Source organism: Hyperolius riggenbachi, chromosome 7 (genome assembly GCF_040937935.1).
Source record: "Hyperolius riggenbachi isolate aHypRig1 chromosome 7, aHypRig1.pri, whole genome shotgun sequence".
NCBI lineage: Eukaryota > Metazoa > Chordata > Amphibia > Anura > Hyperoliidae > Hyperolius > Hyperolius riggenbachi.
The window spans coordinates 77129279-77142768 of record NC_090652.1 but is presented as its reverse complement, the minus strand read 5'-3'; the positions used below and the strand labels follow the sequence as shown (position 1 = coordinate 77142768).

Below are 13490 nucleotides of genomic sequence, written 5' to 3'. Positions count from 1 at the left end.
GTGAGGGACATGCTTCGAGCTTGGGGCTGGAGGAAGCCCCGGGTAAGTAGCACTTATTTTCATTACAATCGCCTGATAACTCCTTTAAGCCCAACAAATGTCAGATTGCCATGACAGGGGTTCAGTACCTAGGGCACAGAGTAGGCAGTCAGACCCTGAAACTGCAGATAGGGAAGATCGATGCCATTGTGGCATGGCCACAGCTTACTACCAAGAAACAAATACAGGCTTTTCTGGGAGCGGCAGGGTGCTATAGGAAGTTTCTTCCATCCTTTATTCTTGACAGAAACAGTAAAAGCAGGCTCTTACCAGCCTGACGGTCTCCAAACCACTTACCTCTAAAGTTTTGCCAGAAGCTTTAAAGAGATCTTTATCTCTGCTTCCCCCACACAGCTCCTGTTACCCAAAAATTCATATTGCTGCATATTTCATGGGTTCCTAGCCACTTCAAACATGCTAATCAAACCATTTTTACAGAAGTTGTTAAGCTCAATTTAACACAAGTTCTGGAAAATTGCCAGGCGGATCGGACCTCCATAGGCTAAGCAATACAACCTCTCAGCCGTACTTTACAGTCTAATATTCATGCTTTATATGTGTGAATTAGTAACGCTTTACGGAATGCAAATATGCAATCCATTTCTTGATAGGATTTATGTGCATGGAGGCTGGAGTTTCCTCCTCAGGCAAGGAGGGCATCAACTCTTATGTCAGCCCTTTCCATCAGAATAAGGTCATGTAAGAGTCTGGTACAAACAGAACTCTGGGTCCTTGTCTATCATCTTTGTTGACTTTCATCTATCAACACACCAGCAGGACACTTGCCAAAATGCAATCCTTTGAATTACTTAACACAAAGGCCTCAATTCTGGTAGGCTTATCAAACAAATTATCTCATGTGAGGTAATTTACTTCAAAAGGTTATGACATTTAGCTATTCTGGTAGATTATAGTCATGTTTTACCTCATGAGGTATTTTACCTACAAAAAAATATTCATCTCACATACCAGAATTGAGGCCAAAGACTTTACCATTTACTGGACACAGCCAAACATGGTATTTTGAACTTTTAGGACAATTCTTCATCATTCTCTCTTTTCTGTATTTCTGTCCAACCAATCTGTTTAACTGCTTGATACATTTGTTTGGCAGTTTTAACAAATACATTTTGTGTATAGTTTATGTAATAAAACTAATGATTTTAATCATTCCAGTTTTTGCCCTTGTTACCTGATTATTCTGATCCATGCTAGAACTCTCTGTCCTCAGAAGAGACATGCTACCACATTGTCTTATCTTTATTAACTGTTCAATTTGGCTAGTTAGGTTGCAGATAACCTTTTCTTCTTTTAAAGGATACATCCAGGCTCCCAAAAAACAAAACAAAATCCACTTACCTGGGGCTTCCTCCAGCCCCTGGCAGCTGCCCTGTGCCCTTGCCGCAGCTCCGGTGGCTCCCGTTCTCCTGCGCTGCAGAAGCTGACCTCGCCAGGCTTTTTCTGCGCGGGTCACGTGGTCCGGCCAACGTCATCAGGATTGTACTGCGCAGGCACAGTAGTTCTACTGCAGTTTAAAGTAATTATGTTGATACTGCCAACACACCAAAGAAGAGGGAAAGCTCTGGATCCTACAGAGCCTTCTTGGTCCTCTCTCAGTCTCCTTGTTCGCCGCTGTCCACTGTTCAAATTTCCCACCAACCACACATCATCCTTTCCCTTCCTCACCCCACCTACATACCTTGGGACTTGCCCACTCAGCTGCCACGCCCTAGCGTTCCCACCCACGGGCTGAAAGTTATTAAAGTTAACACCATAGTTTGGCATTATAGTCGTTATTATAAATCTTTACATCTTCACAGCCAGAGGTGTAACCAGAAATCACGGGGCCCTCCTGCAAAAATTTGGATGCCCCCCGGGCCCGCTCAGGCCCATTTTGGGGGCAGAAGGCGTCGCAGCATGAGGGGAGAGCATGGCCACCTATATCGGCAATGAGGGGGGCCACTCCCCCTCTCTCATTCCTCAGCGCTCCCCCTCCAGCATTAAATAGGTGGCAGCAGCAGGCAGGAACACAGGCATACCTCTATGTGTTCCATCGCGGAGGTCTGATCTCTAAGTGCCAGACGCTACTTACTGATAAACAGGAAGTAGCGTCAGAGGCTTATAGAGAGAAGAACTTCGCGTGGAACACATGGAGGTATATCAGTGTCCCTGCCCGCTGCTGCTGCCACCTATTTAATGCTGGAGGGGGAGCACTGAGGGGAGAGCCTAATGTGAGGGAGTGGGGGAGTGGCCCCCTCCCGCCGATGTAGGTGGCCATGCTCTCCCCTCATGCTGCGACCCCTCCTGCCCCATAAAACAACATCTTAACAATTTAATTGCTACTGCTCTGTCTCATATCACACTCTATAGTGTTCTTTATTTAGCCCACATATGTATGAGTATTGTGAACAAGGTATCATCAATGTTACCCCAGGGACTTAGTTTGACCCCACAAGACGCATCTGTTTACTGTTTTCTGTACTGGAATTATTTTGTCTTTCTTGAAAATGTTTCAACAATTGTTCTTACGAATGTTCTATATTTTTATAATTCAATAAAAACATTGAAAACAAATTACCCACCAGCTGTGCCTGCACAGGTTTCCTCAGACAAGCTAAGGATTTACTCGGGTCTCCGACTACTTCTGATGACGAGTGGCTCCATACTGCACAAGTGTGAGTCCACACTCATCTTCAGAAGTACTCAGAGATCCATGTACTTCCGAAGACTATCCAATGAGATCCGAAGACTTCTTCCACACTAAAATTAAAAACAATGGTGCATGAGCCAGCCTCTTCCACACTAAAGTCAGATTACTGAGCCTTCCCTCTTCTTCCAGGTATCCTTTAAAGCATGGGTCCCCAACCTGGGGGCCGTGGCCCCCTGGGGGTCCTTGGGCAGATTTCTGGGGGGCCGCGGCTTCTCCCTCTCCCCCCGCAGCCGCCGCTCCTGTTACCTTATGAGCAGGCGGCGGCTTCCTTCCTTATATTCCTTCAGCCGCGGCTCTCCTCTTCGTAGCATGTCGTATTACAGCAGCGCTTCCTGCACGGCTGCTGTAAGGAGCCAAGGGAGCCGGGACAGCGGTTCCCATAGTAACGGTGATGCGTATCGCCGCTACAGGAAGCCGCTACCCCACCTCCTTCCCTCCTTACAGCAGCCGCGCAGGAAGCGCTGCTGTAATACGACGTGCTGCGAAGAGGAGAGCCGAGGCTGGAGGAATATAAGGAAGGAAGCGGACGCCCGCTCATAAGGTAACAGGAGCGGTGGCCGCGGGGGGGGGGGGGGGGGGGCGTGTATGCAGAGGGCACCTCTGCTAGCTACACTGGGGCAGCTATACTGGGGTAACTACTGGGCTAACTGTACTGGCTACACTGGGCTAACTGTACTTGCTATACTGGGCTAACTGTACTTGCTATACTGGGCTAACTGTACTTGCTATACTGGGCTAACTATACTTGCTATACTGGGCTAACTGTACTTGCTATACTGGGCTGACTGTACTTGCTATACTGGGCTAACTGTACTTGCTATACTGGGCTAACTATACTTGCTATACTGGGCTAACTGTACTTGCTATACTGGGCTAACTGTACTTGCTATACTGGGCTAACTGTACTTGCTATACTGTGGTAACTGTACTAGCTATACTGTGGTAACTATACTTGCTATACTGTGGTAACTGTACTTGCTATACTGTGGTAACTATAGTAGCTATAGTGTGGTAACTGTACTTGCTATACTGGGGTAACTGTACTAACTATACTGGGGTAACTATACTAACTATATTGGGGTAACTATACTACCTAACTAACTATACTGAGGCAATTATAGTCCTTATACAGGGGCAACTGTGTTAGCTACCTATACTGGGGGCAACTATACCTAGATACCTACTTACCTATATACTACACTCAAAATCAGGGAAAAGAGGGGGGGGGGGCTGCTGCCACTAACCACGCCCCCCTCCCCCCGGGGGCCCCAGAGAAAAGTTTGATCGGGATAGTGGGCCCCGGGCTTAAAAAGGTTGGGGACCCCTGCTTTAAAGGACAACTGAGGTGACATGTGACATGATGAGGTAGACATGTGTATGTACAGTGCCAAGCCCACAAATAACTGTGCTGTGTTCCTGTTTTTCTTTCTCTACCTGAAAGAGTTAAAAATCAGGTATGCAAGTGACATTTTCTATTTGGGTCGGGACCAGGTCAGACTGAAGCATAAACCTCACTGATAAGTGATTACAGTCATAAAATACTTTCCTGTCAATAAATTGCTTCCTGGAGCAGGAAAGAGATAAGAAGGGCAAATAATTCATAGATTTGAGCTCTGGCATACTTCAACAACAGTGTCATTAAGCAGAGACAATGAAACAGTAAAAACTTAAAAACTAGATTTAAATATAAAATAAAACTGTGGGATATCTAAAAAAAAAAGTCATTTTTAGGAGAAGGAAGATAGACACAATTGTTTTTCGCATCAGTTTATCTTCACCTCGGATGTCCTTTAAGCTGGCATGCTTTCCATACTGCTAGATATTGCTACACCCAAATATTACTGTATTTTCTACTTGGAGTACATAATGAGGACTGGAAATGTTGTACCATCATCCAATGTGTCTCTCTGGGCTAAGCTCCAATTTCTTGGTGTTCAAGTATCAATTTATTTTTAAGTGTAAAGTAAAGAATGAAGCTCTGAGCTATCAGTGCAGCAGAGAAGGAAAATGCTGTAGAAATTTATTTCATAGAACTCTATTACAAGAGCAACAATTTCCCTGCTTTCATCCTCTCTATGGAACACACTGTAGAGTCGTCAGGCAGCGCTGCTCTCTCCTGGTTATTTGCTATCTATTTAATCCTGATGTTTATATTGCTTTTGGCATTGATCGGTCTGCAGAGTAACGTTATAAAGATGTGTCGAGAAATAGATGTAGCAGTTAAGCAATCACTGGTATATCAGAAGATCTAAATCTTTTCCTGGAATGAAACCTCATACTTATACAAGATGACCGGTCATCGGACTCTCAGCCATTGCAAAACAGCCAAATAAACGTGCTGAGTTGGAGGCACCCAGTGAGACAAAAATATTCGAAAACATCTGCAGGTAAGATAGAATAGACAAGTGGGGCAAATTGTTTACCTCTCTAGAAGAAAAAACATCATTTTGACTAGATATACTGTATATATTCAAGCGCAAAAATAGGACAGACAATGCGTTTCATGGATCCTTGCCTGCTTCCACAGGTCAAATTTAAACGTATTGTTTGTCCTATTTTTGTGCTTGAATAAATATATCCAGTCGAAATGGTGTTTTTTCTTCTAAAGAGGAAAGCAATTTGCCCCTCTTGTGTATTCCATCTCATTTAGCTGTAGGGGCATAAGAATAGACCCTGCAAGGGATGCTGCCGCAGGGGGGCCCAGAAGCCACTGGGCGCCCCATCCTGAGAGACTGGCAACTAAGGGCAAGGAAAGAAAAAGTTTCTATTCTCTGCACAATTGTTCTAATCACTGCATCTGCTCAGCCACTGATAACGAATCAGACAATCATATTCAGTGTGCAGCAGGCTCTTCTGTACAACACCCAGCCCCCAACCTCTCTAGGGGCTGTGTAGATAAAAAGAAAAAAACACAGGGACACCGGGAGCCCTTGTGGTGTATTATCCTCAGGTAAAAGAGTCTAAACAATGAGTATGGTACTACTCACAAAAGTAGGTTGCTTGGAGAGGCAACCACTCAATCAAGCATGTGGGGAAGTCCCGTCCCCACTCGGTCTTTTCTTCAGGTTGGTCGCTGCTCCTTTCACAAAAAAATCCTCACTCCCCGACCGGTCGTGAAGGCCCCACGTAGTGGGGTGATAAGCTCAATCGTAAGACAGTAGGAGGCGCCCTTTATGTTTCAAATTATTTTGCTATTAGTTATGTCTATATATATACAAGATGATATGGTTCGCCTACCTTAGTAAGGGAGACTTCCTCTTTGTATAATAAAAATATATTTACTTTATTGATGACAAGCACTGGACATACAAGCACTATTATACAAAGAGGAAGTCTCCCTTACTAAGGTAGGCGAACCATATCATCTTGTATATATATAGACATAACTAATAGCAAAATAATTTGAAACATAAAGGGCGCCTCCTACTGTCTTACCCAACCTCTCTACCCCTCCCTAAGTGCTCTGTACTCTAGTGATGCTGGAGAAGTCTGCAGAGCCAGTTCTGTTCCATCAGAGATGGACAGAGTGAGTGTAATAAGAAGCTGTGGCTGGGAGCACACTCGTCTGTCAGTTTTCTGCACACTATGTGGGCCAAGGGGGCCCCATCAAAAGTTTTGCAGGGGCGGGGCAGTGATTTCTAGTTACGCCACTGTTTAGCTGCAGATGTTTTAGAATATTTTTGTCACACCAGAAACACCGAGTGGTACCGGTTATTTTCCTTCAGGCTTATATGGGGGTTGCAGGACCCACCTTTCTGAGTATATATCACTAATTGTTATACTTGACCCACTACCTAAGGGTACTGCACCATTGGGCTCTCGGTCTCTCTCTTCCACCCACGTGACCTTGGCCGATTCAGCCTATATATGAATCACTACATCCTTCGACTGAGAAAAGAGCTCAACGACGTGAAAAGATAACTCCCAACAATGGCTGTCGAGACAAGAAATTATTGGATCTGTTCAAATGATTATCGTTCATTACATTTGAGAACATGTGTATTTATATCGTTAAAGAAAACCTGTGACATTGAGAAACACAAAAAGTCAGATACTTCAGTAGATGGAAGCCTCTGAATCCTCCTCATGTCCTTCCCTAGACCACTGCTGGATGCCGGGACCCTCTGGAAGTTCGTGGCCGAGCTCTCCTATGTGAACTGGCATGGTTGCCTTGCGCCTGCACAGTAACACAGCGATCATCGGGCTCAGCTTTTTCCATTGAGCCCGAGCAGCTCGGTGGTACTGCAAAGGCTCGAGGCATCCAGCGCAGTGCGGCCACGCTCAATCACGATCCGGGCGTGGCTATGTGCACTATTCAACAAGCCGAGGGGGGCTCAGGGGTCCCAGCACTGGATTGGTGGATATTGTATGAAGTGGCCTGAATCATATGATTCAGGCGGCTTCTTCCTAGGGGTGGCACCAGGCTAAAACTGGAAGTGCTGTGAGTGAGGAGATGCGCAGCCGCCCCTCCTATCGCCCACCCACCGTTCACGTAGGGAGAGGGAGAAGGACTGCATCCGTGTAACAGTGAGCACAGCAGCTCTCCCAGCAGAAGCAATGAGGAGAAGCCGCCACCACAGGCAAAGTAGGGGCAGAATGATGCTGTAGGAGATGCTGAGTGTGTGTGGAGTGTGTGTGCTGCTAAACAAGCCAGGCCAGCCCGGCAGCGCCAGTGTCTGAGGTCTGTTACTGCTGTCCGCCAGAGACTCCGCCTGCCCCACCCATATCCGCATCTCACTCTATCATTTGTGCAAGACCGTTCTGCACATGCGCAGTTTGGTCTGCACGGTCAGTGATGCAGTGAGTCAGGATGATCAGCACACCCACTTTTACAGTAATTTTCCTGGTTTTAATATTAGAAGCACTTCCTATACCTATATATTGCTGTACATTGGTACGTAGCCCCACCCTCCCAGTGATGCTTTGCCTAGGGCCTAGGCTATGCGGATTTCTCCTCCCAGAGCATTCTGGAAGACCAGGCATTATTTTCACTGAATTTAGGATTCTCAGAAACAAACATTAAGCAGAGCTGCACCTGACATGACTAAAGATGTCAAAGATTTCTACCAAGGTAAGTATCTAACTTTTCTCTTTTTACAAGTCACAGGTGTGCTTTAACCTCCTTAGCGGTTATCACAAGTCCAGCTCAGGGTGGAAAAAACAAGCTAGGAGCGGTTATCCTGAGCTGGACTCGTGGTAGCCACTGGGAGGTAACTGCAGAGCAATGCGTGCAGCGGGCGTTTTAACTCACCTCCCGGAGGATCCCAACGTCAGCTGCCGTTCTTCTTCCTCTCCTCCGGGGCTCTGCTTCCCCCTGGTGAGATCGCCGTCTGTTGTCATGAAGACAGTCGGCAATCTCACTATAGCGTTATAGCGCCATCTGGAGGACGGAGGAAGAACTGCAGCACTGGAGCCCTGGGAGGTGAATGAGTGCTGGGGCTGCTGCAGATTTCTCTGTGGTGTGATTTGTTTCCAGGCTTTAGGGTCTAAAAGCATGCTAAAAAAATTGCACCGCTTTTAGTCCCTAAAATCCGGAAAGAATCAGACTGGCAAAGGGGTTAAGCTTACTTTGTTCAAATGATGCTCCAGCTTCCTCTTGGCGTCCTCCACTTCCTCGCAGCGCCTGGCGAAGGCGCTATTTACATTATCACATTGGGATCGCAGGTCCTCTGAAGTGTCCTGGAGGATGTTGTCAATAAGAGAGCGGAGATTGATGGAAGCCATTCTCTCCCTCTCTGCACGATATATGTTTTCATGGCTGTGCTGAGCCCAGGACTCCGGTGTGGAGGTACTGTAACAGAAAAAGAGGGGAAAGAATGTATTACATGATGGCCCAGAAGACAAAAGATGAGTTGCCCTAAACACAGCCATGGAAGTGTAATACACAAAGTTGCCATGCCAACGTGGCAGTACACAACTCAGGGGTGTACAGTGAATCATGGCAAGTTGCTCTGCACTCACCTCTCTAGTTGAGCAATGCAGGCTCGGTTGAAGAGGAACTTACCTAACAGAAAGATAGTAGTAGGGGGAAATGATAAATCAATACATCGCAAAGTGAGAAGTTAAAAATAGTAGATAGATCAAGAAATGATTGCTATTCATATTGCAATCCACTCATGTTGTTTGATCAACTGTGAACCTGCAAGTCATCGCTCCCTCAATGTTTATTTTTTTAAATATAAATATTTATTTGATTATTTTCTAAATAAATTTTACTTTTCTTTTTTATACATTTATTCCCCAGACCGCCCTCCCTCCCCCCGCCAGCCAATCAGCATGATCAGTTGTCATAGGCTTCAGCCTACGACAGCCGATCGATATCCTGTCTTCCAGTGTGCCGTGGATCGCAGCGCTGTACAAGCTAATTAGACGGCGGTTTTGCTGTCTAACAGTCTCCTAGCTGCGATCGCCGCTGGGAGGCTGCACCAAGCGGAGAAGCACGCTCATCAGCTTGCGCAATCTCCTGCAAAACAGTCCCCAGGCACCTTACGCCAATCGGCGTTTGGCGGTACTGGGGATGCCGCCGCATTTACGCCTATCGCCAAGCCGCGGTCGGCAAGAGGTTAAAGTACTCCTATACTGTAATTTTATGATCTCTTTAGAAAAAAGCACAGAATAACTCACTAATTCTGGGCTTCCTACGCTGTCTTTTTCACCCTGTCATTTCTCCCATTCCGCATCAATGTTTTCTCATATCTGCCGGCATTTTCACCGCTATGGCGCTGACCCGGAAATAACTCGTAAGTACTTTCGGGTGAGCGCCATAGCGGTGCAGATACCGGCAGATACCAGAGGACACAGTAGAGGAACAGGAAAGCGGACAGGGCTGAAAAGACAGTGAGGCAGGGGTCACACTTGTCTTTCAGTTTCTACACTTTTCAGAAAACTGAAAGACAAATGTGACCTCTACCTTACAACAGCTAATGTAATTTATAGAGAAAACTGACAAATTGCGCAAGATGTCAGTTTTTTTTCTGCGTGCGAAATCTGCATTAAAGTGTGACCTAGCTCATTGATTAACATGAGTTCTCAGTTGAAGTCAGTTTTTCTGTGCAGAAAACGCGTACGAAAGCCGGTAAGTGTGACCCCTGCCTGAAGGGAAGCCGTAGGTGAGTCATGCAGTGTGTTTTTTTTTTTAACAGGTCATAAAATTACAGCGTAATCGGGGGCATCCTAGGAAGGATTACTGCCACCTTCTCCCCTACCATATTCGACTTTCTAGTCAGTTGAAGATTTTGGCTGACTAGTGGAGGGACCCCAGGGGGCACTGGCCGGGGAGGATGGTGCTGTGACATAACGCCACCTACAGCAATCAAACCCCCTCTCAGTTCAGGGGTACTTTAAACTGATTTGTCTTAATTTCAAACGTTAACATGAATGATAATTGATGATGATAGAAAAGAACAATGTGGTTTGAATTATAAAACTACATCTTTTGCTTAGGTATTCTTTGTAGGGGTGTGTCCGGGGTGTGGTTAGAGGTGTGGAAGGGCATGTATTAAAGGTGTTCTTTTCTATCTTAGATCACCTTAAAGTGGACACTTTAAAGCGATCTATAAAGCAGCGGTAACGCAGATCACCATTTTATAAATACCACGACTAAGGAAAATGATGCAGGTTGATTGCAGAAATAGAAAGTGGATCAGGGAGTACCTGATCTCTAGCTTTACTGCATAAATGGAGCATGAGAAGAGACTGAGTTCATCTCCTCTTCCAGACTGGCTGCACTCACACACATTACAAAGAGAGAAGGGAAGGAACACTTAGAAGCAGCAGGGACATTTCAAAGTAAATTTTTCAAATAGCAATCAGCATACGCTGCAACTTGTTTGCTGTCAGTATGGATACAAAGTAAGAATTTTTAAGAGTGATGGCAACGACATATACAGTAGAAGGATGTAATACATTATCAGGATACCCAATTTTATGTTCCTACATTTATATTGGTTTGTAGCCCCGCCCTCCCAGTGATGTTTCGCCTAGGCAATGATGTCATGAAGCCTTTTCCTAGTGGACGCTGGGAGATCAGGTGTTGTTTCTGCTCACTCCTGAACACACACCAAACAAACGTTCCGCAGCGATGCACCTGCCAGCAGTAAAGATGTTGCCACCTGTGAAACATCTAAGAATGTAAATCGGGGATAGGAAAGCTTTTACAATGGGAAAAAAAACTCTGACTAAATAATTTATAAAGTAATACTGTAAAAAAATAAGCAATTTTATTACTCAAGCTATTTTCAGTAACGTTCCTCTTTAAACTGGCAGTGACGCGCTAATGTTATAAAATGGTGGTAAAATTAGCAGTGCAAGTATATAGCACTATTGATTAGGACTCCATTATAAGACATTCAAGTACACTAGCATCTTTAGGGGTTAATTCACTAAACCGTACTATGATAAATAGCATGCCTTATTAGAGATAACACCCCTTATCAAAGTTAACATGCCTTATCAGAGTAGAATAGCGAGTGCTACGAACTTATGCCTGCTAATTGGCAATAGCACTCGTCCTGCCCCGAAGCCCCTGCGGGTTCACATCGCTCGCTATTCTACTCTCATAAGGCGTGTTAACTTTGATAAGGCGGGTTATCTTTGATAAGGCGTGCTATCTCTGATAAGGCATGCTATTTGTCAAAGCACGGTTTAGTGAATCAACCCCTTAGTGTTTATTGGAAGAATGCCACAAATAAGTACAATCAAATGAATCTCTCCAAATCAGTGTGCTTCAGATCTCAATCTAATTGCTTTGCTAAAGATGGCCATACATCAGGGAACTTGGCAGCTGACCGACCATCCAAATCGATTATTCTAATCTAATCAGATGAAAATTGGTGCCACCAAGTGCATGCCTGATCGACGATGCCACCAATTTCGGACCGAAATTGGTTGCATGAATCAGTCGGTCGTGCTGCAAGATGTTGGCCCGTCGTGGTCGGTCGGCTGCGCAGCAGTAAAGGCGAAGGACATCGGGACGAGCAAATAACACAACGAACCCCTGATTCTGTCCCCGCAATGTGCCCCCCTCCAGTGCATTATGTATTGCCTGTCCAAGTCCGCCATTGGCTCCGGGCTGGGTCCTCCGCCCACGCACACGCCCCACATGGGGTACAGGTTACTCCGGCAACCACGTGAGGCATGTGTAAGGACAGAGGACGGTGGGGGGCGGAAGCGGACAGGTAATGTATATTGCACTGGGCACGGGGGGGTTGGCACATTGAATATTAGGGGGGACAGCGTCGGGGCGGCAAGGCAGTTGGCTGCGGCGTCACAAGGCCTATTCCCCATCAAATTCTGCATGAAACTGATCGGGAATCCACCTGTGGTATATGGGCAAAAAACAGATCTCTCTCCAATCAGATTTGATCAGAGAGAGATCTGTCTCTTGGTTAACTGCCCATACATCAACTTATGTATGGACAGCTTTATGGGGGAGCCCTGATTAGCCTATGCATCTCTTTAGAGAAAAAAAAAAACAGGATTTAAAGGAAACCATATAGGGTAACTTCTAAAGATTTGATACTTACCCGGGGCATCCTCCAGCCCCATAAGCTCGTCTGAGTCCCCCGCCAGCCTCCGTCCTGTGGTCTACCGTTCATCCGCGATCAGCCCCGGTAACTGCTTCAGTCGCGTTAGTCTGGGCATTCTGCGCATGCATGGGAGATCCGCGCATGCGCAGAAGACCCAGAATGGACCCGACTGAGCCTGTTACCAGGGCTGATTGCGGCTGAACGGCAGACCGCGGGACGGAGGCCAGCGTGGGACTCAGACGAGCTTATGGGGCTGGAGGAAGCCCCGGGTAAGTATCAAATCTTTAGAACTTAACGACTCTGGTACACTTTAAGTCTGACGACGAAGGCTGGCTGCACAGCCGAAAGCTTGCTTACTCTTATTCTTTTGAGTTAGATAATAAATGGTATAATCCTGACTTCTTGCTTTTAGCAAAAAAAATCCTTCAAGCTGCTAATAGTCTTAAAAAAAAAGTAACATCAAACTGGGCTCTCATTGGCTAGCAGTAGGATAAGAGGAAAAACCTTGTGAACAGGATTGTATTATTGGTACAGCATGTCATTATGGTTTGGCTGCTATGGTAACAGCCATGTGTGAGCAGCAAGCTGTCAAGGCTGCATTAGCTGATGCAGGATTTCATTTAATGGGTGATAGTTAAATCAAACACTTAACGGGTCAGTAAATTAAAATTAAGAGGCCAGTTTATTTTAGTTTCAATTCCCCTTCTCTGTCATTGCTCCCCTTTTGCAGTTCAGTTAACCGTTATTCACAACTTTTTTTTCTAAATCCTTGCACAAAGTGCGAATGGACTTGACAGAGGCCGGTTTTAGACTACCGGCCGGCGTTAGCGGTGCAGTCCGGGACCGCACCGTCAAAAACAGACCTTTGGGGATTCCGCATTAGCATGCGGTAATCCCCTTTTGCAGTCGGCCAAGCAGGAAATAGCGTTCACTTCCTGCAACCGAAGAGATCACGTGCGCGAAGGCATATTGCTAAAAATATGCTTTGGTGCATGCGCAACGCATACAACTTGCGGCAGGTTTTAACACACGCATGCATTACCAAAGACTTACATGACTTCCGGTCTGCCGCACGTCGCAGCAGAACCGTGCGGTAGCGTATATCTATCGGGGATGCAGCAAAAAGTCACTTCCGGCGCATCGCGCTGCACCACGTTGGTATAAACGGCCTCATAATAAAATTATCGCACCAGCCCAGTGTGAAAGGCCCCAGA

At 45.9% G+C, this 13490-nt stretch overlaps 1 protein-coding gene and 1 long non-coding RNA gene across 2 annotated transcripts in view; one reads left to right on the top strand and one right to left on the bottom strand.

The window, feature by feature from the left end:
• Positions 1-13490, bottom strand: part of TEKT4 (tektin 4) — a 150835-nt gene that overhangs the window by 33316 nt on the left and 104029 nt on the right. Inside the window, exon 4 of the mRNA XM_068244155.1 lies at positions 8318-8540. Within this exon, the coding sequence (XP_068100256.1) occupies positions 8318-8540 (223 nt within the window). The remainder of the gene's footprint in view (positions 1-8317; positions 8541-13490) is intronic.
• LOC137524380 (uncharacterized) overlaps positions 1-13490 on the top strand; it is a 111959-nt gene that overhangs the window by 1389 nt on the left and 97080 nt on the right. The gene's annotated exons all lie outside the window — the stretch shown is intronic.